The 25,309-nt window shown below is 36.4% G+C and overlaps 1 protein-coding gene across 11 annotated transcripts in view; it reads right to left on the bottom strand.

Moving 5' to 3' along the window:
• Positions 1-25,309, bottom strand: part of VTI1A (vesicle transport through interaction with t-SNAREs 1A) — a 348,766-nt gene that overhangs the window by 265,304 nt on the left and 58,153 nt on the right. For all 11 annotated transcript variants that reach the window (XM_027063066.2, XM_053206829.1, XM_027063063.2 and 8 more), the window contains exon 4: positions 5,177-5,254. In XM_027063066.2, coding sequence (XP_026918867.1) covers positions 5,177-5,254 — 78 coding nt within the window. The remainder of the gene's footprint in view (positions 1-5,176; positions 5,255-25,309) is intronic.

Genomic DNA, 25,309 nt, shown 5'->3' with positions numbered 1-25,309 from the left:
GCCAATCAATTAAATTATTGCTTTGGGAGAAATGTGCCATGAATTGCTCACTCTAAGTCTCTCTAAAAGTATCATGTTTACTATGGCCCGGCTTTCTCCATGCTTAATGCTGTTTTTGTCTCCAATTCAAGAAAGGCAGTATGCATTTCCGCTCATTCTGTTGTTTCATTTGTTATGTGTGAAAAGTATTTCAAGTGCAAAAGAATGAGATTTCAAAATTGTTATGAATCTTTTATAAAGAGGGTGCAGAATATTACATAATGTCTCACAAGGCATTTAGTGAAAATGAAACTTTTAGCATTGTCCTTTCACACCATACTGGGAGTTGTAATTATTTTTAATTAATATACTCATTCTCTCAGCCATCGACCAGTGTCTATGAGTCAAGCATCTGGTTTCATGTGAAAAGCTACCACATTCTTCCCAAGAAAAAGTAAAATTCGAAACTAAAATACCTGGCCTAACATACATAGGAATCTTTTCTCTGCTATCTGAACATCATGAGAGAAAAAGGCTAACATTAATTCTCAGAAACAGACGATCTGGGAATTGATCGCACAAGCTATCTTTTCTTTCTGGGCGCACCCTTCTTCAGTTGACTATGATACTCAAAGGGCCAAAGTTTAAAACTACTCCTCAGCAATTGAGACCATTTGGGGCATGCCACCCTGCCATAATCAATGAGTGTTTAAAAATGCTACCCATTTGTTTTTTCAATAGGTTCCAAACAAAAAACGTTCTATCTTGTTTGTGCCGCATGGCTGCATTCAAGCTCTACACCGGATTTGTAGCTAAGCTAGGTAATGGGAGGGGTTTTAATCTTTATCTTTTTTTTTTTTTTTAAGTTAGGCTGGGAATTTTCATTCAAGTAAACAAAAGATGGTCTATGTTTGAAAACTAACAATGCTTAGACTAGACTGAAAGTCGCGATTTCGTATTTTATGGAGTTACTAGCTCCACCATAGGCGACTTGAAAATGTGCCGTGCCACCATGTTGGGTTATGATAATCAACGTCTTTTTTGAAACAAAGATTTTTTTTTCCCCCAATGCAGAATTTGATACAAGAGGTAATCTGTTCCTTTGTAGGCTGAAAAAATCTGGTTTACGCTGGTTTGAACCAGTGGAATCTCTTGTGGTTAAGCCTTCTGCTGTGGCTAAAATCAAAACTGCACTGCAGAGCATGTGAGGGTTCGTGCGCGCGCGCCTGTGTGTGTGTGTGTGTGTGAGGTGTGTCACGTGACCCCCAGAACTACCGATTTTTTTTTTTAAGCTGATAACGCCACTGCCGTCTCTGTCCGCATACAGATAACGAATAAATGCTGAACTCTATTAAACGCCCTTTACACATTATCGTGGGTCGAACACACAATTTTCTGAACTTATGATGACAGTCTATTTATTTTGCTATAAACCCTCAGCACGTAACGAACAGATTTGTGCCTGGTAATGATCTGCTCTGCCAGGGCTATATGAAATGATACCGACCTTCTTTAGATCTTGGGGAATTAAATTGACCGACTTCACCCCCTGGTCTGTAGCTGAAGTTTGACACACTTTATGCACAGCAAGCCCAAATCGGAACTTAAGAGAACCTCGTATTAAAAAATTAAGCAATCATATGTGCTAAATATTACTTTACCACAAAAATTTCGGCACATTTAGGAATATCCTATTCCTTAGATATGGATTTGAACCTTCTATTTAGGATTTATGAAAATTTCATTTACTCACATTTATTCACCAATCAATATTATTGTGTATATGGAAATTGAGAGACTATTAGGGTTCAAAAATAGAGTCTGGAACATTTTGTGTGCCACATCATCATACTCCACTATAAAGAGGATTAGGGGATTTAATTCTGTAAGATTTTTTTTTTCTTTCCCTTTCCTGAGAATGGTTTTCATGAAACTAAATCAAGGTAATAATTATTAAAGTTTCCACTCTAAATACAGCACTACTACATTTCAAAAACTCAACTCTCTCAAAGAATTAAAATGTTGCCATATGGAATGGAAAACATGGTATTTTAAAATAATAGAATGATAATGCCTAAGACAATAGTCCTTGGAAAGCTGATGACCCACCAAGACTCAAATGTGCAAAGTAGGTGATTTTGTTCCTTCTTTGTAAACTAGGGATGAGCCATATTTGATTGTATGAGATGGCTATGAATTAGAAATAAATTTACACAAAGCCACTAATTTGGTTAAATAGAATTGTATACTGTAGGAGGGACACTAAAGATGCACTTGAAAAATTCTTAATTGCTGAAACCTTGAAATTTCCAATGATGTCAGAAATGTTTATATAAGAGTAAATTAATATACTTTATAGTTAATTGGCAGATTTGCGTATGAACTATCAGGTTTTAAATGCCTAAAAAAATGCATTACAAATGGCCAGAATGAGAAATAATAGCTATGACGTTTACATTTGTCTAAATCTCTACAAAGAAGCCACTATAGGGAAGATGTGCATGTTGCATTGAAAATAACTAGTCAGTAGTCAGTAGTTATTTTGCCTATTTGTAACCATTGCTATAATTCTTTATTATTTTCCTTTTCTGATCTATAATTTTTAAAAATTGAGATATATCCCAATTTCAATGAGACAAATACTGCTTTTTTGTCTCATTTTTTTTATCTCAAAGATTTCTCTCTATATTAAAAGTTTATCTTAACTACTATATGGCTAAGAAGTTCTGAAAAATCAACTGATCAACAATTAACTTGAAGATGTACTTAGTTTTGGGCTGACAATATTTTCTTATGTAAATGATAGGTAATCGTACCCAGAAAAGAAACTATCTTCATAGTCCTTGAGCTACAAAAATATAAAGAGACAACTTAAAATCTTTTCTTCCTTTAAAGAAAGGGCTTCTGTTTTGATTCCGTAGTCTGAATGAATACTGATGCAGAATAAAGAGTTATTCTCAAGTGACCATTCTTGGCTGAGAGATGTGTTTTAGTTTGAGGGATTTTAATTCATACATTATGATAAAAAGCCCCCAAACAAAATTTAATGACTTCATTATGGTATGGAAATTCTGTTACAGTTGGCAACAAAATGTCCAAAAAGTTAAGTGTGGTCTCTTTGAACTTTCAAACCTAATTCGAATTTTGGACTGAAAAGTTCTCATAACTAGTAATCTAACAGTAACATCGTCTCATGACTATAATTTATCATATTGTATTTATTGAAATGACAGCTCCTTATAACTAAACTTCAGGTTCTCCAAGCACATTCAGAATTTGTAAGTTTGATTTATACAAGTCCAGAGGAAATCTCTGCGAAATCACTTTAAAGTGACAGGAATATAATTTGAAAAATTCAGAAAATATGAACTCTACCTATTTTTGCAGAGTATTTTTCTTTAGGCATAAAAAAATCACACTTGTATGTGTGTAAGGCAAATGTTTTAGGCACATAAAATGTCCATTAAGAGAAGTGAACATGCTTTAAAAAAAAAAAAGAGAGAGAGAGAGAGAGATTCCTGTCACAGTACTACAGCATCTATTACAATAAAGGAGTCTGAGTTAGACAGGAACACCCCCTTCCTTTCTATTTCCTCTATATTAAGCAGTAGTTTCATATGAGGGAAAGATCTATAGCTTTCTAAAAAATTGACATGGGAACTATGCATTCACTTTTTTTGCAAAAAAGAGAATGCTTTTTTTCGCAGTAAAGATACGAAATGATGATTCATTCATTCGAGAGATATGAACAATCTAAAACTCACTTTAAATAGGAAGACAATATTTTTTCTCTCATCCTCATGTTATTTAATCTATTATGAGTAAAACCCTTTCTCCCACCACCCTTTTATGTTTGTTGTGCTTCTTGTTGTTTTTTTTTTTTTTTCTTTCCCCCTTAGCTGTTCTCACATTCCAATCAGGAAAGCTGAAATCCCAAGTCAAATCTTAACATGTTTACATTTCTAAATTCAAGCTGATAACATCCAAAAAGTGGCTAAGGTGAGATCTTTCCCAAAACAAACATAATCAGCTTGGTGACTCTTCTCCCCTTTTTGGGGGGTTGGATAGATGGAGGCCTTAATCCCATGAGTGTCATCCCGTTTACCATATTAACATTGGAGTAGATAGTAATATAGTTTCAGCATATATAGACCTATAATATAATCTATTTGAAATGGTAAGTACAATTATGCAAGTTTTCCAATGTGTACCAATATATTATGTTTTACTATCTTATTCAAGTTTTGGTTTACTCCATGAATGATTTATGTTCATTTTTATTTAGGCAGAGTAAAGACCTTTACAATACTAACCAAAGGAATATGAATAAACACGCTCAGGTCTTGCTTCTGAAGTTCCCATCATTTATTTTCTCCAAAAGTGTCAAAGAGAGGAAGTCACTAGTGTTGTTTGTGACATTTTAAAAGTCATCTCTACCCTGAGATGACTTTTTAAAAAAGTCATATACATTATTTGCATGAACTAATGAAGTCTGCAGTATTAATTCAAAGAAAGAAGTGGGACATTAATTAGACTCATCACACTGCTGTGTGATCCAATGAGAAATGACAGCCAAGTTGTAAGGCCCTTTTAAGAAGAAATTGTATCTTATTTTTTGCCTATGCAGATATTAAACTGTAGAAGAGACTTTTCCTATTCTTCTTCTTATTTGACGGAGGCCGGACCTCTGAGTATCTGAGCTCCACACTGGTGCTCACAGTCTGCATTTTGGTGAATGTATTTTAAGCAGCTCCACAATAGGAGACTGAGCTGCCCTGTTGAATTTTGAAAGCTTACTTTCATTTGTTTTGCTGCAAGTGTTGATTTAATTATACTGCATTATTATCAAAGCTGCATTATGTACTTTTTTATTCCTTTTACATGTGTTTGAGGTGAAGACCTTGGCTTTGTCTGCAAACAGTGTGTTTCAAGTTATTCCTTAAGTACTAAATAATAAAGAAAGGAGAAGAAAAGATTTTTTTAAAAGATAGCAGACAGTGATCACAAGGTAAAGGGTTAAATGTAAGATCTCCAAGAAACATTTTGAAGTTGATTAAGACTCCAGCTTTGCATTAAACAGTATCGCTTCCACATGAGTTGTTGCTAATACTGTTAAGGAGCAGCTTGAGAGCCCAGTGTGCCAGTGACCTCCTTCACCCTCCAGCCACCCACCGGGCCTTCCTGATTAGCATTCTACCTGGTTCTCTGAGGAATTCCCATCATCCCCTAGGAGCTCATTCCGTACTTCGTCACTGTAGGCGATCCGTGACCTTTTCTATAAAACAAAACAAAAAGGGAGAGAGCGAGATGAACGTTAGAAAGTAAAGGCTTCGAAGCATTATTGGTATCAAGGCTGATCATCTCAAACCTCGAGAGCCCCCTAATGGAAACCTATTTGCTAAAATCTGCAAAGCAAAGTTGTGTAGAGTTCTTGAACTTGAGAAGTTTAATGTAAATTAGAAGTTTTTCAGATGCCAAAAATGAAAGAAAACTCTGCATTGTGTAAGTACTCCATTAATATTCACAAACGGATCAGAACTGGTATGTTATTCCATATGTAGCCATACAAATAAGACCACCAAACTGAAGGAAATACAGCTTTATAGCTGTATATCTGCAAAACTCACCAGATTGTAATTAAAACAAGTGTATATGGGGGTCTTTAAAATTGTGGCAGGAAATGAACTATATAATATAGGTCTTTTAAAATCTCTGATTCTGGGATAATATTATGACTCCAACTGAACACTGGAATGCTTAGACAATAGTTCATCTATATTTCCTTCATTATTGTGATGTTAGTAGCCAGAAAGAGATGGAATTTTAAAGTCTATCCCGTTTCCAAACAATAACTTAAAGGTCTCCAAGCTCTCCTCAAATAATAGCTGAAGGAAAAGTAATGGGAGTGTGTGTGTGTGTGTGTGTGTGTGTGTGTGTGTGTATGCGCGCGCGTGTGTGTTAAAACAAATTAAATTTCCCAATCCCAGTACATAAAGGCAAGTAGGCTATGAGTCAACTTTTCTCAATCCCAGTAAATAAAGTGGGCTATGAGTCAACATTTCACTCAGTGAAATTTTGTTTTACGGGAGTTGACCTTTACCTGTAAAGTCAGAGGGACATGTCTATAAGCAATTCATGGATTATCTAAATGCACACACATTTGGAAAAGCTAAAAGGCTCTGAAAATTAGTTGCGAAGCTAGGGCGCCATCCTCAGATCCTACTTCAGCATCACCGTTTCAGACTCAAATGCAGATTTACAGGTTACTTGGCTGCCTTTTTTTTGCTTCTGGACTAAGCAAAAAGAGTGAATTTAAAAATGGCAGCTGGGAAATAGTAGCCTATTCTCACTTGCAGTCTACAGTTTAGGCCTTAAGATTTCGTACTTTTTCAACTGTGATCTGAAAAATTAATGTAGTTTAAAAAGAACTATTCAGAATCCTCGAGCAGAAGTCAACAAGATTTTTAATTAGATTTTTATACTAGTAAACAGCACTGCTTTGCTACATAGAGATCACACCGCCTTAAATGTGAAATCACACTAGGATTTAAAAGGACTTTTAGCAAGAAAAGCCAATAGATTTTGAATCATTTTCGAGTCGCAGCTTTTCTCAATTAGGGTTCCTTATCTGAACCACAAAACAGAAAATTATTTTAGTGACTATTTTCTCAATCTTCCAAGGATGGTACATAAGAGAGAGTTCATTACAGAGAATAGAAGCCTAAGGGCATTAGGGCTTAACTCTCTGGCAGAAGCTAGTTGAAAAGGGCTGACTGGAGTGTAAATAAAAGTAAACAAATCTAGATATCCCTTTATTTTTTTAGGAAAAAAATCAGTCTTATAGAATTCTAAAGATTGCTTTGGTTAAACTGAAACTAGAACCTACACTCATTCTAGCACACAAAATTTCCTCCCCATCATATTATCCTCTGAATACACCCAGGAAAAAGATGCAAAAATTGCAAAATGTTTCAGCAGAAAGGAGATGATGGCCTCCCTTCTCTGCCCTGAGTCTCTACCCCAAGTCCCCCTTCTTTGCTACAAGGGTGTCTCTGTACCTGAGCAGATGTAGCAAGTCGGTAAATAGATAAATAAAACCAACAATGTTGCCGAGGACAAAGTACCAAAGTTAAGTCATTAGCCTGAGGTCAGTAATGACATCTATATCAGATGTCTTAACAATTCAGGAGCGAGCCAACTCATTCATTTTGTGAACACGCCAGACTTCTCACCACCACAAACAGCATATATTAAGCCCGCTTCTCTTATTGTATTTACTGAACCGACTGTTAATTATTTCGATTGACTTCATACAGAATTATCTCGAAAAATGCTGAACTGCGAGGTCAGTCCACCTCATGGCCTTCCTACAATATTTAGATGAAGCCAAACCTTTCTTTTGCCCATTTGGAGATCCCCACTACAGTAGTTCCAAACTAGCTAAGCAAAAGTATTTTACAGCATTAAAGGAAATGAGAACCTTTAAACAGGCTGTGGTATCAGAGCTGCCTTTTTAATTATTCATTTTATCACTATGGGGGACTAAAACATTCCACAGTATGCGAGAATATCATACGGAGATTGTTTTTGTGTTTTCCCCTTTCACCAAAATACCAACAAATTGGCATAGATTGTTCAATCACATTATATTCTCATTTTGATTTGCTGAACTTCAAAAGAAGAAGAAAATTACAAACATGTATCCCTAAATATCTAATCTTGTTTTGGTGAGAATTCATTGCTTTTGAAAACGAGCAATTAAGAGTGTACACACTCAGCAACAGAGGAGAAATAAGGATTTATCCGCAGTTGAACGGTGGTCTCTATAAATGTCAGTCTTTACTATTGGGACGGTAAACATTGGTCATTTGGACGGCTTTCTGGATGTAATTAAGCAGATGATATGCTGAGTTTACGAAACGTTCTCTGATCGAACTAACTTCTCTTAAAGAATAAAAAAAACTCATTCCCAGTATCAGAAATAGTTCCTCATGAAAATGACACAGTCGGTGCAGAAAATCGAACTCTTTACCCTCGAATATCATTTTACAAATATATATATTTTTGAGATCAAGACTGTTTTATTGAGAGTTGCATTTAAATGCCTGACATTGGTATTTTCTCCTAATATTTTTGTGGTTTGAAATTTTAAGTAAGCTGGTTGTAATCAGCCATAATTTAGCCTGCAGGATCATCACTAAACTGATTGAATACCAAAAAAGGCAAATTCCTTTGAATGACAAACTGCTTATTGTACCGATAGTTTCCTTCCAAAGCATCGATAAATAATTTTACCTTTTGTGGAATTTTTAATAACCTCACTCTACATTACTAAGTACTATGAATATTTTAATTCAGATGATTTAAAGTTAATGAAACTGAAACACCTACTGTATCTTGATTAACTAAAATATTTTTACTTTATTATCAGTTGTATAAAATCTGTACTTTAGCCAAATGCAAGCATGAGAATTTGAGCTGGAAATGTCACACACTCAGCTACAGTTTGAAGGAACCCAATTCATAATGCATTTTATAAATAGTTAATGACTTCTATACATAAGCTAACCAGGCAAATCAAGAAATTGTCAACATTTTTAGTCTTAGTTGTCAGTTACCACTGTCTACTGGTGCTTTATATGTGGCTTCTGGAGAAGACAGAAGCTCTATGCAGTTTGTAATCTATTGCAATTTCAGGTCTGTACCATAAGGGTGGGAAGCTTCAACTGACAATTTTTGCCACACACACAGACACACACACACACACACACACACACAGACACAGAATTAAATATAAGAGCATTCCTCACTTTTAGTTGTGTGTTTTTGTAAAGCTTATTCTTTGTAACTTACATTACACTTAGGTGGACGAGACGCAGTTGGGCAGAAAAATCTACAGAATTAGAGGAAAAAATACGGCAAATTAACAATTGATTATTATCCCTAAAAAGTCAGACACAGAAAGTTTGAATGCCTTTTTTAAACTGATGACAAAAATGAGTCTTTGGTTATGAAGGTGAGAATTTCAAATTCCAAGCAGTTTTCACTTGGTATATGCATACTGATTGGCTGATTTTCTTAAAGCCAAGTTCAAACAGATACACTTGCCCAGTTCTGTCTGGAAATTTGGCTTGAAACAATCTGTCTACTTTACCCAAGCCTTAATGTTTCCCAACTGAACTGAGTATGTTTCTGGACAGGCACTGCTAAACTAGAAACAAAATGAATTAACTGAGCCGAAACTAATTAAGAACTGGGATCTGTGGTGCAGCCCCCTATATGATTCTACGTGTGAAACAGGGTATATACATAGTCAGAGTGAAGATTCTACAACCCACCACTAGCATAAGCATAACAATGCAGTTGGTTTATTACTAAAGTGTATATGAGAATTTAATTTCCACCGCGTGCACATGGCAAAGCAATTGCTTAAATTGCCTCACCTGGGAATTTAATACAATGTTATCATCAGACCAGCCACATTGTAAATAGATTTATAATGCTTTCCATGTGCTGCACTCTGTTGCATATGAATTAAGTAATGATCTGGTATTACAATAAAATCAGCTAGTTCCCACACCTGGCAGACAGGATATTTCACTAAATTAATACCCATACAGCTACATCACAAGGCACGGGAGAGGAAACCATCTCTAAGGCATTTGACTTGAGTTTTACATGGAAGGCAAGCACTCCATGGCCATGTAGAATGTCACTGCGTTGAATGGGCTGCTCAAGACAATCTGTTTCTAACATCTGTATCACAGAATTAAGACTTTCTCATTGCCATTCATTTTTGGCCTAATTTTCTTCATTCAGTACTTTAATTACTAATCAGCAATCCGCAACATTCACAAACACTAAGAAAGCCCTTTATTCTAATCTATGTGCTGCAGACAGCCAAATAATTGATACAAAGTGCAGTATGGTTTGGGTAAGTAATGAAAGAACAGCTTGTCCTACTTCCTAATCAAATTGGTCTATAGAAGAAATGGTTAATAGATTTCTCTATAGGTCTAAAACAAATTACCCAGTCTGGCCAGACTTTTCCATTGCTTCTACCGTGTCTTCCAATCCAATCTCCATATATTTAATAATGCCCAAAGTTACCAGGTGATTAAAAACTGTTATGCTTTCATAGCCAAAGAATTTAACTGGTATAAAGAATTTAACTGCTCCTGTTACAATTAACACTTTGGGATATCTTACCGAATACCATGAAATTATATTTATTAGCTAGTCATATAATTGCTGGCATTCATTTCTTGCTGAATTCTAGCTGGTTTGAATTAAATAATAGCATACTTCTGTAATGCCCAGATGGCATTTTCGAAAATGCATCTATCTTTGGCACAAAGCGTTCCATTTTTAACCTCACTTCTATTTCTTCATGACCAATTTCAGCTTTTCATACACACTCCACCCCTGACCCAGGACTTAAAAAAGCTCATCAATCCAGGACAGAAAACTTAACATTTTGGAGGAAAAAAAATGAGAAGAAAGTTATGAAATTTCATTCATCATAGTGTTCGCTGTGCTGCATTAATTTCTAGCAAAGATGATTTAAGATACTACATGATTTAGGTAAAGGCAAAGTATACTGTTAGGTAAATGTTAGATCCTTGGGAAGTAGTTAGGATGAAAAAGCGCAAGGCACTGAACACAAAGAACAGAGATAACATTTTAGTATGTGATCTTGGTCAAATTAAGTTTTCTGGATATCACTTTCTTCAATATCTAAAACAGTGACCATATTTATTTCTCAGGGCTGTTGTGTGAATTTAAATATTATATACAAATGGAAGCCTCTGATAATACCTGATATGTGCTAACCTTGTGAAAGATGTTCAACAAAACATTAGTTGGTAATATTGGAAAGGATGCAATAAAACCGGTACACATACAGGGCTGAGAGTATAAATTAGTGCATCTTCCTCAGAAAATGATGTGCCAATATACACCAAAAGTAACCTTAAAAAGTTCATATTATTTAACTAACAATTAAAGTAATTAGTTAAGTAATTCTAGTATGTCTGTTTCGGTTTTTTTGCCCAATTCTCTATTTTATGATGCTACAATTTGTGGATGATTTTCAGTGGGAAAAACTTTACTGCATTTCTTTAATGTTAGCAGAGAAAGTAGGTTCCAATCTGTTTTTTCTAAGTAATCATTCCACCAAACACGGCTTGCTCTTGCTCAAGGGACTGTGTTGAGTCAAAGGTCAAGCTCATTCACTGGAAAGTGCACAGGCCACATGTCACCAATACTGTAGCATTAATAAAGGGAAAGCACACTTTCTATCTATCATAAACTCATGGCCAATGGACCATATGCAAGCCAGCAGAGGGAAGATGCTAACATGCCCTGCTGCTGGGCTACCAACAGTTGAAAAAGCAGGTTAACATGAGAACGCTGAAATAATCCATGTAATACCAGGAAAAGACATTTAAATGTTTTTGAAAAACAAAAAACAAAAAATAACTAGTGTCTTTCTACTATAATCACTTTCATTTATTATTTTTGCTTATACTTTCAAAAACAGTTTACATGTTTCAAATGGATATTTATGTTTTGGCTGTAAATAATGAGTTACACTCTACCCCACTTTTATTTTTTTTAATTTAGCTATTATGAATATGTGAATATTTGTATGCATATAATGAGGTTATATATGTATGTATACACATCTAGACTCACGCAAACTCATATGCAATCCATATGGAATAATAAGTCTACTTGTGTCTCACAATGCTAGAATAGACTTTTCTTTATACTAGGAATTCTGACCACATTGCTGTTACATCATTTAATGATTTGCAAAACGGAGAGCCCAGAAATCATGTAACTGTACCTCTTCATTTCCTCCTCCAGCAATTCTAAACTTAAGCTTATAATTTAAGTTTAGCATTGGTGTTTCAAAATGCAATGTGAGTTAGTATCATGGCCCCACTTGCTTGCACATGCTTGCAGTTTATGACTTTCACATTGCTATTGAACATGGTGTGGCTGTGTCTTAAATCATGTTACCTTGTCAATCAATAATTAAGTTACTTCATTCAGAAAATCAGCTCATGATAGAATGCCCAGGTGTTGTTGTCAACATCTGGAATAGTGTAAATTTTCAGTGGAGGAAATCTAATTCTTTAAAATCTTTCTGAATATAAAATAAAACAACTCCATAGACTATAATTGAAATAATCAAAATGTCAAAATATTTTCTTGTTTGATAATGACATACAAATACTCTATGCACTACTAGAAAAATGATACTCTGAAAAATGGATGCTATATAACAGACGCTTCATTTGTATTTCTAAAAGAACTACTGGGATAAAGTATGCAAAAGATATAATTAAGTTGTATGTAGGTTTCCCTACATAATCTGCCTAGCATTAGGAAGGAAAGGCAATCGTTCATTGAAAATCTGTCCAAAGCCATAATTTCAAGTGATCTAGACATCTAAGAGCAAATGATCTCGATGATTCTGTAACTGACACTGAGATGTCTCAAAAGTAACAGAATTCTATAGTTGACAGTGATATGAGGCCTCATCTAGACCAGCCTTCCATATTTAGAGATGAGTAGTTCTAAGCCAGATGAGTGATCTCCCCAAGGCCACACACTTGGGAAAGACTAGGTAGAGGAAGGACAGAATGTGTTTCCCAATGTCAGTGCTCTTTTTAATTTACCATACCACCTTTCATTTTACCAAAACATTATGGCAGGCAGGGGCCATCCTATTGCTCCCCGCCCCCCCAAGGCAGGTCTGGCTGCACCATTCACCTGGTTCTACGAATTTATCATCAACTACAAAGTTGATTAGTTCGTAGATTTTGTTTCTTGTCACTCTCCTTCAAAGTAAACAAAAATAAGCCTTTACTTATACACTGTTGTCGACATCTGGAATATTGACAATAATAAATTTGAAATTTCAAAGGTGACAAATACTTAAGGCAGAATATTTTATTTCATAGAATAAAATGTCTGATTTGAGGGCACCTGGGTGGGTCAGTCAGTTAAGCGTCTGACTTCAGCTCAGGTCATGATCTCCCGGTTTGTGAGTTCGAGCCCCGCGTCAGGCTCTCGGGCTCTGTGCTGATGGCTCGGGGCCTGGAGCCTGCTTCGGATTCTGTGTCTCCCCCTCTCTCTCTCTCTGTACCTCCCCCGCTTGTGCTCTGTCTCTCTCTGTCTCTCAAAAATGAATAAATGTAAAAAAAATTTTTTTTAAACCACAAAAACATCTGATTTGAGGGTGAGTCACAACCACACATATGGTAAGTCACATATGTAACTTAGATATGTTTTAAGATTAATCTTCAGAGGCTCCACCATAAAGCAACAATAATCTGCCCACATGGCAGGAGAGGTCTTGAACTGGTTATTAAGATGTGTTAAGAAGTGCTTCCTTATCCATGGGATCTAGTGACTCCCTATATAGTTGCTCTACAATTTTAGATTGGAACCAGCTATCTCACAGGCAAACAATTTTTACAGTATTTTTTCCCCTAGTGCTTCCTGTTGAATCCATGTTGGGACAGATTCTTTATTACAATGAAGTTACAGTTCTCATAATTCAGAGATGCCTTTTAATGCCTTATGAATATAGCCAATAAAACTGTGATGTTTAGGCAATAAAACAAAGTTCTTCTAGCCCAAATTCTCTATGGAAACATTGTAAAGATTACTTCCCTATAAGGGTGACCCCCAGACTATAAAGTATAATAAATATTCATACCTGATTCATAAACAACACATTCCTCCTAGAAGACTCTCCATCTTCAGTTGAATAGAATAAAATCCTGCCTGCTTAGGGACTTTACTCCATCAGTTAACTGTTGTTTCTCTTATATTTTCAGCATGTCACTTTCTACTGGTTCTTTCCTTTCAGAACATAAACATTTTTTAAGTGTACCCAGCTTTCTATACTTCAAAATGTTATTTCCACCAGTACTCTACTCCCCAGCTCATGCCCAGCCTCTTTTTATCCTTCCCTTCCTGGCCAAGCCTCTTGACAGAGTATTCCATGAGCATTAGCTCAATTAACTTATTCATGACCCAGCCACTTCTCAACTTCCAACAAATTTGATGCTTTCCTACCATGCCATAGGATTCCCTAGGATCACCAATATCTTCTGAGGTGACAAAATCATTGTCCATGTTTTTGAAGTAAACTTTAAAAACAGTTGTAGATTTATTAAAAAGTTGCAAAGATAGTAGAGCTCCCATGTAACCCACACTTAGTTTCCTCTATTTTTCACATCTTATATGAGTGTGGTACATTTGTTACAATTAATGAATCAATAGTTCATTATTACACATTATTATTAACTATACTTTTTTCAGGTTTCCTTACTATCTAAGGTTCTTTTTCTGTTCCAGATACCATCCAGGATTCCATGTTACATTTCCTAGTCATGTGTTCTTAGGCTCCTCTTGGCTGTGACAATTTCTCAGACTTTTCCTTGTTTTTGATGATTTTGCAGGTTTTGAAGAGGATTGGTATTTTGTAGAATGCCCTTCAATTAGGATCCTTCTGATGTTCTTCTCCTGACTAAACTGGGGTATTATGTTTTGGGGAGGAAGACCGAAGAGATAAAAGTGCCATTTGGTTCAGATCATGTCCAAGGTACATACTATCAACATTGACGTATCATTAATGATGTTGCCCTTGATGCCTGGCTGAGGGAGTGTTTGCCATGTTTCTCCACTGAAAAGCTATTCTTTTCCCCCTTCCTACACTGTACTTACTATACACAGCCGACGTTTAAGAAGTGGGGAATTATGGGGTGCCTGGGTGGCTCAGTCAGTTGAGCCATCTGACTTCAGCGCAGGTCATAATCTAATGGTTCACAGGTTGGAGCCTACGTTGGGCTCTGTGCTAACAACTCAGAGCCTGGCCTGCTTCAGATTCTGTGTCTCCCTCTCTGTCTATCCTTCCCCCACTCATTCTCTCTCTCTCTCTCTCTCTCTCTTTCTCTCAAAAATAAATAAAACATTTAAAAAATTGAAAAAAAAAGAAGTGGGGAGTTATGCTCTACCTTCTTCAGGGAGAGGTATCTTCATAAGTCATCTGGCATTCTTCTGTACAAAAGATCTGTCTACTCAATCATTATCCAATCATTTATTGGTATCAGTATGGACTTATGGATATTTATTTTACGCTTTCACTTTTAATCTAATACGATGTCATTAATTGTGTTGCTCCAACTGTACCAAGGTTCGCTCCAATGGCCACCTTTCAGTCCTGTTTGCATTTGATCTCTTGATAGCATCAGACGGACATTGTTGCCCACTGTCCCCTTAGCATTACGGCACCGTCTTCCACAGGAGTTCCTCCCATTTGTCTGGTCTGTCCTTCTCAGTCTCCTTCATTATAGCTTCTTTCTCAGTCTGACCCAGGTCTTCATCCTCGGATCTCTTCTCACTCATCTGAATGATCTCATTTTTACCCACGGTTCTCACTACTACCTAGAAGCAGGCAAAGACGTGCTTTCTGCATATTCTACTTACAAATCTAATCCCTTCTGGGTACCTCATATAACCTGAAGGCATCTCAGACTTAATGCAGACACATTAAGGCATTTTCCTTCTCATATACTGCTCCTCCTGTTTTCTTTAGTTTGATGTATGGTTTTACCATGCACACAGTCTCTTCAGATAAAAATGTAAAAATTATTCTCAAATCCAATCCTAAAATCCAATAAATCACCAAGCACTATGGATTATTTTTCAGAATATCTACAACTGGGGCTCTTAGCCATATTTCCAGGATGTCTGTTACCTTATGAACTAGTCCCAATTCCTTCCTTATTACGATTGTTACCATATATTTCATCCCTCTTTTTATAAGTGAATTATGTTTTAGAGATACCTGTATAGTAAGCCTGACATGTTTTAAGGAAGAGAGAAAAGGTACAAATTTTCAGTTCCTCATCTTGGGAGGTAAAGGAGACCCCTTCAGAAACTACCTCTTGTAGAATATCAAAAGTATGAAAGAATCACTGTCTAAATATACACTTTATTTCAGAACAGGCATGTTAAAATAGAAAGCAAAAAAATTTGACAAAAGCCAATACAGGTGTACCTTGCTTCAGGAAAATTCACATCATGACACTTCAGTTAGAGGCCTACATTAGTATCTGTTTTTGCTAACCAGAAGAAATCTGAAGACGATTTCTGATTTTACAAAAAAAGGCGAAAAGAGAAGAGCATTCACCATTTGTTTTTCAGTGAGCCATGAGGAAGGCAGCTCGCACCCTGAGCAGTGAAAGCGGCCCTGACCAGCTCCTTCCCCAGGAAGAGCACACAGCACCCGGGCGTCAAGCTGTCAGAGCTCTGAACTGTGTCTGGGAGCCTCTGTGCTTTGCCTCCATTTATTCCGTGTGTCTGTTAGCAAGATGTGTCCTAAGGTATCGGAAAAGCCTAAGAGAGGTTATTCTTTGGGTCTGGGAGTGTTAGAAAATTTTTCCACATAACAATGATAATTGCTTCTTTCGCTTTACATCATTTCAGCTTACGAAAGGTCTCCTAGGAACACCCAACTTTCTGTTAGCGGGGGAAACCCGTATACGATGGGACAATGCTAAGCAACAGAGCTCTCTCCAACTTTATAAGTCAATACCCCACTTCTCTTTCATTCCAAATCTAGGCATAGCTCGTACGAGGTAGATTTTTGTTCTCCTAAGTTAGATATTCCCATTTTTTATTATGTAGAAGCTAGAAGCCCACCATTTCAAACGATATGACGTGCATGCGCATTTCTTCTTTGTTGGTCTGATTTGTGTACCTCAGGAATATGGATTACTTCTGTTATCTGCATGGAGAAGCTCTGTTACAAGCCTGGCATTCAGTTTGCTTTTATCTCTGAGACCCCAAATTGTACCGTTAGGCAACAGAGGGCACTTATCTAGATTGAACTGTCATACAAATAGATTTTTGTCAGCCATTCAATTTGTATTGGGGAACATGCCAACAGAAACAAAACCTGGCAATTTAAAACAACAAACCTATCCTCTACTGACAGGAACAAATTGCTGTATTTCAAATGAATAAGAATTACTAGAGATCACACATCCTGCGTGTGGGTGCTACAGAAAGAAAAATATTCTTGAAACTAATTCTGTCTTGTTTTTCTGACAGTGGTCTAACATAAAGCAAGCACGTAGTCTACTTAATACTAATAAGCACATGAGGAAAAAAATGCTAACAGACAGGATTACATGTCATCAGAGGAGAATGAGGCTTTCTAATAAAATTCCAACTCAAAATTCAGTGGCTACGTGAAGAAGGCAACATTGTGCTGCATTTTGAGTTTGTTGCCTGAACTATGGTCCTTCCAGGAATACAGGTATCTCTGTCCACAAAATATTCCACTTGAGGAGTGAGGCCATCATTCCCCCTGAGCCTAAATTGATTCTGGCTCCGTGTCTTCAACATTCACTGAAAATCGTAGAGAACTGACTTCACCACAGTTACATCTCTTCCATATCTCAAACTATTTGGATATTCAGAGTTCACCTCTGCAGAGCTGGTTTTAATCTCAGACATTAAAGGGATTGATAAATTACATCAGTAAAAATAGAGTAATAAAATTTTTACAACTTGAAAATAATTTCAATTTGTTCATCAGCACTTAAAATAGATTAACCCCCTCCCCTCCTATTTTTGTTTGAATGGAATTTCATTCCCCTTTCCAGAAGCTGTATCTTCATTCTGGATCTTACGTAGCCACTCTTTCAGTGAAATCCTGTCAGGGACCCGTGGAATCATAAGCTACTGTGAGGGAAATAAGCAAACATGAAAATTTAGCCCTGTGAATTGACATCAAGCTGAAATGGAAAATATACAAACTTAAAGGTAAAAAACCATGTAATTTTACCAAACAGAGATCTAATTAGTTCTGTTATCCTAACACATGTATTTGCATTAAAAAAAGAGTTTTCTTCAATAAAAATTATACAACAAGAATTTGGCACTATAAGAGTCTGTAATACATCACATGACAAAGCTATATATTATATTATATGTTGTGGCAACAAGTGTCTGTGTCAGGTCTTCAGATTTTATTAAAGGACAATCTGGAAAAAATAGTGTATTCCAGATACAAGGCATGAAAAGGACCTCATGAGTGACAGTTAAAAGAGATAACAGGACAAAAACAAGGTGAAATATGATAGTTCAAGTTGCCTCTACATTTTGGTAAATAATGGAGCTGAGAAAAAAAAATTTTACTTAAAAATTTTTTTTACTGTTTGTTTAGTTTTGAGAGACAGAGAGAGAGCGAGAGAGCAGGGGAGGGGCAAGAGGGGGACACAGAGTCTGAGGCAGGCTCCAGGCTCTGAGCTGTCAACACAGAGTCTGACGCAGGGCTTGAACCCACGAACGGTGAGATCACAACCTGAGCCAAAGTCGGATGCCACCCAGGCACTGCCCAAAAATACTTTTACTTCGAAGAAAGGAATAAAATAACATTACTTTAAAAACATGAACAGATGCATGATGTGTGCAACTTACTTTCAAATGGTTCAGAAAAGACAGACATATATGTAGAAAGGAAAAGATCAGTAGAGAAAGCATGCACAAATGGTAAAGCAAATGAACAAAATGCTAACAGGTAAATCTAGGTAAAGAGTATACGTATGTTCTTAGTACTATTGTTCAAACTTTTCTGAAGGTTTGCATTTATTTCCAAATAAAAAGATTAAAAAGTGTGAAATGATTAGTGGGGTTACAAGAAATAAAAAATACGAGACCATTCCTCCTTACAAAATCAGACAACTGGGGCACCTGGGTGGCTCAGTTTGTTAAGCATCCGACTTCATTCAGGTCGTGATCTCCTGGTTTGTTGGCTCAAGCCCGCATCGGGCTCTGCGCTGACAGTGCAAAGCCTGCTTGGGACTTGCTCTCTCCCTCTCTCTCCACCCCTCCCCCACTTGCACTTTCTCTCTCTCTCAAAATAAATAAACTTTAAAAAAAAGTCAGACAACTTAAACTGTTAATTTTTACCATATATGATGGACTTTACCATTTTTTTTCCAGTAAAAATACGGAACTTTATTTGCTAGTTTTAAATTAGCAATGTAATTTTTTTGGTAGTTCAGCTGTTAGAATGGATTAAATCTAAATCAATCGCTTCTTGGCCTTTTGGCTAAGATCAAGTGTGGATTGAATTTAAATCATCCGTGGGCAGAGAAGTTCAAAGTTATCAAGTTAATAATAACAGAATATTATCTACCACTTAAAACAGTTTGTCAATAAAGTACAATTCTTTTCCTTCATTCCATTCTGAATTAGGAGTTTTGAGGATAATAATTCGAAATTAGGTTTGCTTAATAGACACTAAGAAAGGATTCCTTATTATTATTTCTTTTTACAAAGACACCTAGAGGAACCTAATACAAGTCTCAGTGGAGGGTTTTCACACTGAAGATCTTTCACCGTGCTCTTAGGTCATTCTCTAATTCTTGAAGAGAATATACATTCTCAAATAGTTAGATGTGTACCTACTAACCTTTGACTTGATTTGCTGATCTGTCTAATTTTGACTGTGATGGCCCTGGACAGTGACTGAATGCAATTCTATTCAATGAGAAGAACACAGTCAATTTTGGTGCTCTATAAATATGCAATAATAATAGAACCTTAGGGCAAAAAGGGACCTTGAGAGTCCTCCAGTCAGCCTTGTTCCCTCACATCATCACTAAATGCACCTTATAAAAACCTAAGGAAGGAGGTGCCCTAACTTTCAAAAATGAGGTTTACCAAAAGTCACTGGCTACTGTCAGGAACTATTTCCCTACATTAAACTTAAATCTATGGCACTATCGTTCCACATACAGTACAGATCAACAACACCTGCTGCCCATACTTGGCATAACAGTTCTTCACAGACTTGAAAACGCTTAACAACTCCACAGCTTTCCGTCACAGGAAACGGTCCCAGGACCTTTCTTCATCTAATTTTCCAACTGTTAATCATCTGAGGGGCCCACTCCAGAATTTTCTCTGAGTTACTATTTAGGAATGGTAGCCTTAATCACGTGCAGAGGTAGATGTTAGTAGATTCCTCCAAAGTCTAACATGAACCAAAGTGTTCCCAATCTCATTCATACTACGTGAAGCTGAGAAGGTCACTCTTTTTTCCGTTCTTCCTTATTTCTGCTCTGTATACATTTAATATTCTTTATACATGTTAATTTTTGAGTCTGGGGGCTAGTTTCTATTACTCTTATTCTCTTGTCCTTTGAAGAAACGATATGGTAAATCGGAGAGACCTCCAAATTGGGCATCTCATGAGTCTGGGTTCAAATCCCAGCTCTGCCCTTTTTTCTAGTTGTGATTACAAAGCAAGTTTTTTGAATCCCTATGTACCTCAGGTCTAAATGAGATAAAGTTCATGAGACAGCTGGTACAGTGCCTAGCATGTACTAAGAATTAAGGAAAAATAAGTGCTCTGATTATAGTAACAATTATTACTGAGAATCCCAGCAATCTATTCCTCCAGTATATAAAACTCTAGGTTTGCTGCCTCAGCTCTTTAAGATGACCTCACACACCTATGGCCCAACACGGCCATGTCAGTTCTGCTCCCAACTGTCACCTGAACTCCTGATATAAAGATTTGATTGCCATTCCATTCCAGTTCCTTCTGGCTCTTGGGGCTCAATTTTGCCTCTTATTTTTGGTCTCTTTTTCTTTGGACTCTTTTTATTATATCTGAACTTAAGTTCCTCTGCTTTGAGTCTTAACATTTTCTGAGCATTTAGGTTCCCATTCACTCTTTTACTCTGTCTCTAGAAGAGAAAATACCTGTATATGTTATCCTAAGCTCTAAAAAGAATTCAGGCAGTAATATAAGATAGAAGCTTCAAAGATAATGTGCTTCATTATCAGCACATTATGTAACAGTATGAGTTAAACTAACTATGATTTAAATCCCAGTTTTGCTCTTTATTATCTCTGTGACTGCAGAGAGGGTGTCTAACCTTTCTGAGTCTCGGTCTGCATATCCGCATAAGAAAAATAAAAATGCTTTGTTGTAATGATTACATGGGACTTGCAATAAGAATATCACTGCATAAGTTAACAGGTTCCCTTTAAGTCATCATTTTCCCTCTCCTTCCCCTCTAGGGTGAGGTAGGGTGGGTGGGTGGGTGGATGAGAAACAAGACTCTGAATATACTCTGAATCCTCTATTCTTGGCAAAACCAGACAACAGATATCATTCATAGATCCCAAAATATGTGGAGAGCTGTCCAAAAGGAGATGAGATCATGCAGAGCCACTTGGTAGAAGGTGACAAAATGCATGAAGGATAAGAGGTCTCCACAACAGCTGGGCTCAAAAAGCACCAGTGAAAACTTACTTCCTAAAGGTGGGAGACTCGTTCTGAAGCCTAAATCTATATGCTTTGTTTGAAACAATGGATGGATGTGGACACAGGTGTAAGTGAGCTGCCGGCAGAAGCCTTCCTAGGCATAGTTTGTCCAAAGAAGAAGAAGAGGCAGTGGTAATTAAAGAATAATACAGGACTTCTGCTTCCTAAAGAATACAGAAGGTCAAAAGAGACCACTGGTTTCACATTAACAAACAAAGCAAGCTGGAGAAGTTACAAATTCGTAATTTTTAAAACCTATCAGAGAGCTGATGACAAAAAGGCACTTAAGTGAAACATTCCAGAAAATCATAAGCATTTTATAACAAAGAAGAGACCTATGGCTACTCTCATTCCTGGAGGAGTAGAATAAGCCTCCGCAGATGTAGGTAAGAAGAAACCTGCCAAACTTCTAACAAACTTCTAACGTCTGCATCAGGGCTGGCACATCATGTTAGGATTTCAAGGAACCTGAGCCACAGAGTGAGATATAGGGTCCACAAACCAATGCTTTCCTTTGGGTCATCAATGAGTGCTCGGGGCATGGTAGAATTGCTGAGAGAGATGCTCCCCCGGGCTATGCAAAACCTCCCCCAAATCTAAGGCAGCTGACCCTCTGAAGGCGGGATGCAAGGCAGCGGAGCTAAAAGAAGCCCATGCTAAGTGCTCTGAGACCTTGCATATTGTAGGATAGGGACGGGACAAGAGAGCTGATAGAAACCTATCTGAGGCATTCCAGCATTTCAGCCACCAAAGGTTGGAGTGGGAGAGGGGAGCAGCAAAGCTGGGAGTAAATCCTCTGAAGCATTTTGGATCTTCAAAGAATGTAAGGCAACTAATTTTCTGAGGCTTAGTTTAAGTGGAGCAGAGAGAAATCTCCCAAGATAATAGAAAGTCAAGATCAGGACTGGAGAGCAAAGAGAACTTCCCAGAGACTCAAAACATTAGCAGTATAAAGCAGAGAAAGAGATCCCACAAACCAAAAAGATGGTGGCTTGGCTGAAAAGCAGAAAGAGATCTCTGGAAATTCACGAGTGCTCAAAGCTCAAGCACCACTGAGAGGAAAAGCCTACAGCTGTGAATTAAGCTGAAACTGCAAAAAGGAAAGAGCCTGTACACAGCTCAATTATATGTTAGATTGACCTAACCACTTCACATGGAAGCCTAAAAGAAGAGAGTGGTGTTTTTGTTTATTTTGTGGCGTTTCTTGGATTAAATTTTACTTACTTCCCTCCCTATTGCTCTTTTTATTTACAATATCCAGCACATGATCAAAAATTACAAGACACATGAAAAAGCAAGAAAATGTGACCCATGGTCACATACTCAGAGACGATCCATGTATTGGAAGTATCACACAGGGTCTTTAAAACACCTATGATAAAAATGCTAAAGGACATGGCAGAAAAGATGGACAATATACATGAAGAGGTGGGGAATTTCAGTAGTAGATTATAAAAATGAACCAAATATGTAGAAATGATAGCACAAAAAATATGGTATCCAAATGTAACTTAAAATAATATTAAAATCACTTAAGAACATACTGGAAACAGCAAATAAAAAACCCATAAACTTAAAGGGAGATCAATGAAAAGTACCTAAACCAAAACACACAGAGACAAAAAAGTGAAAAAAGAAAAGCAAAGCCCACAAGAACTGTGGGATAATATTAAATGGCCTAAACCTAACACGTATTTGCAATTGGAGTCAAAAAGGAAAAGATGGACGATGGGGCAGAAGAAATATTTAAATAAGTAATGACTGAAAACTTTATAAAACTGATGAAAGAGATTACCTCATAGGTCCAGCAAGCTCAATGAATCACCAGCAAGTTCACACCTGCTACAAAGAAACCACTCCTAAGTCCAACATAATTAATCTGCTGAAACACAAAGGTAAATAGGAAATCTTAAAAACAGCTAGAGGATAAGAGAACAGTCATTACATACACAGAATAAAAATGACATAAATGATGGCTGACTTCTCACCAGAAACAATGGAGGCCAGAGGACAATAAAATTATAACTTTAAAGTGCAGAATGGTAGCAAAATAAACAAACCTGTCAAACCCAAAGTCAATGTCCAGTGAAAATGTCACTCAAAAATGATAGTGAAAATCCTTTTTTTTTTCCCCAGAGAGATACAAGCTGAGAGAATTCATCGCCAGCAGAACTGTCCAACTGGATATGCTAAAATGAGTTCTTCAGACTGAAAAGATAAGACACCACGTGGAAATTAAGAATTGTGTGATGGAAAAAAGAGCTCCAACAAGTAAATATCTGGGTAGAAACAGAAGATTTTTTCTAAGTATACGTCATGAGACTCACAGCATTTGTAGAAGCAAAATATAAGACAACAAGGATATAAAGGGTGGGATGGAATTCTACTATGTAAGATCTTGACACTGTCCATGGAGTAACATGACACTGTTTGAAAGCAGACTGTATAACTTAAAGATACACACTGTACTCCCTTACAGAAACCACTAAAAAATAACACAAGGAGGTATGCTTAAAAATTTAATACAAGAGATAGAACATAATATTAAAACTTTGTGATTTATTCAAAAGAAGGCAAGAAATAAGGACCAAAGGAACAAAGAACAAGCATACTATATAGAGTCACATATGTCAAATATATGTCACCTACATGTCAAGTATACCTCAATAAAGGTGATTTTCAAAATAAAGAAAAAAAAAAGTGAGCACTGATACTATTAAATAACATTTTACTTAAAATACTAGTAAACATAATTAGACCAGTGAGAAGTATAACATTAAAGGAAAAATTATCACTACTTCCAAATGATGTAATTGTGTATCTCAAAAATTCAAGAAACTAACCTGAAATTGCAAATAATGAGCGATATAAGATAGAAAGCTGAAATATTAAAATACAGAAAACAATTCATATATACAAACAACAGCCAGTTAGAAGATGTAATGGAAGAAAGGTTCTCATTTAAGGTAAAAACATGAAAGATAAAACAACCAGGAATAAATTTACCTTAGTTCATTTACAACCCCAAGGTGAAAAAGACTTTCTAACTATGATTCTAAATGTAAAACTGTAAAAAATAGATGATTTTAACCACACAAAATATAAATATTTTTGAATGGCTAAATATAGAACAAAGATAGAATAAAATTAGTGTTTGAACAAAGTCTAAAGACAAACTATAAACTAAAAAAAATTGCAAATTCTATTTTGAACTTGGGCTAATCTTCAAGACATATAAAAGTTACATTTATACTATATCATAGTCTATTTACTATGTAATAGCATTATGTCTAGAAAACAATGTACCTACCTTACTTTAAAATATTGCTAAAAATTCTAATCATCTGAACTTTCAATGAGTCATAATCACTGATCATCATAAAAATATAATAATAACAAAAGCATTGACATATTCAATTAATATTGATAATTACCAAAATGTGACACAGGGACACAAAGTGAGCAAATGGATTTTGAAAAATGGCACCAACAGAATTGCTTGACATAGAGTTACCAAAAAGTTTCAATTTGTAAAAAACACAGTATCTTTGAAGTACAATAAAATGAGTCATGCTTGTATAAAGAATTCTAGAAGTTAATATGAAAAAGAGCAGTCCCCTCCTCCTTACCACCCCAAAACTGGCACAGGATAAAAACATCTTCTGAAAACACTCCATCTCACTCATGAGAAAAGTTTAATGAAAACTACTACCCTTTTACTCCAATCAATCTGACCAATATCCAGAAGTCTGACACTTTATGTTGTAAGTGAAAATTCATTTTGTGAGTAAACCAGACCTCTCATGCACTGCTGTAGGGGAGTGTAAATTGGGACATCCCCCATAGAGGGTATTTGTGAAGGGATTATCAATATTGCAAATGCACATGCTCTTTGAAGAAGTAATTCTGTTTTTTTATTTTTTTCACATGAAAAATGACAAAGTTCAAAGTCAT

The sequence above is a fragment of the Acinonyx jubatus genome, chromosome D2 (assembly GCF_027475565.1).
Source record: "Acinonyx jubatus isolate Ajub_Pintada_27869175 chromosome D2, VMU_Ajub_asm_v1.0, whole genome shotgun sequence".
NCBI classification, from domain to species: Eukaryota; Metazoa; Chordata; class Mammalia; order Carnivora; family Felidae; genus Acinonyx; species Acinonyx jubatus.
This window is presented reverse-complemented; position numbering and strand designations above follow the sequence as displayed.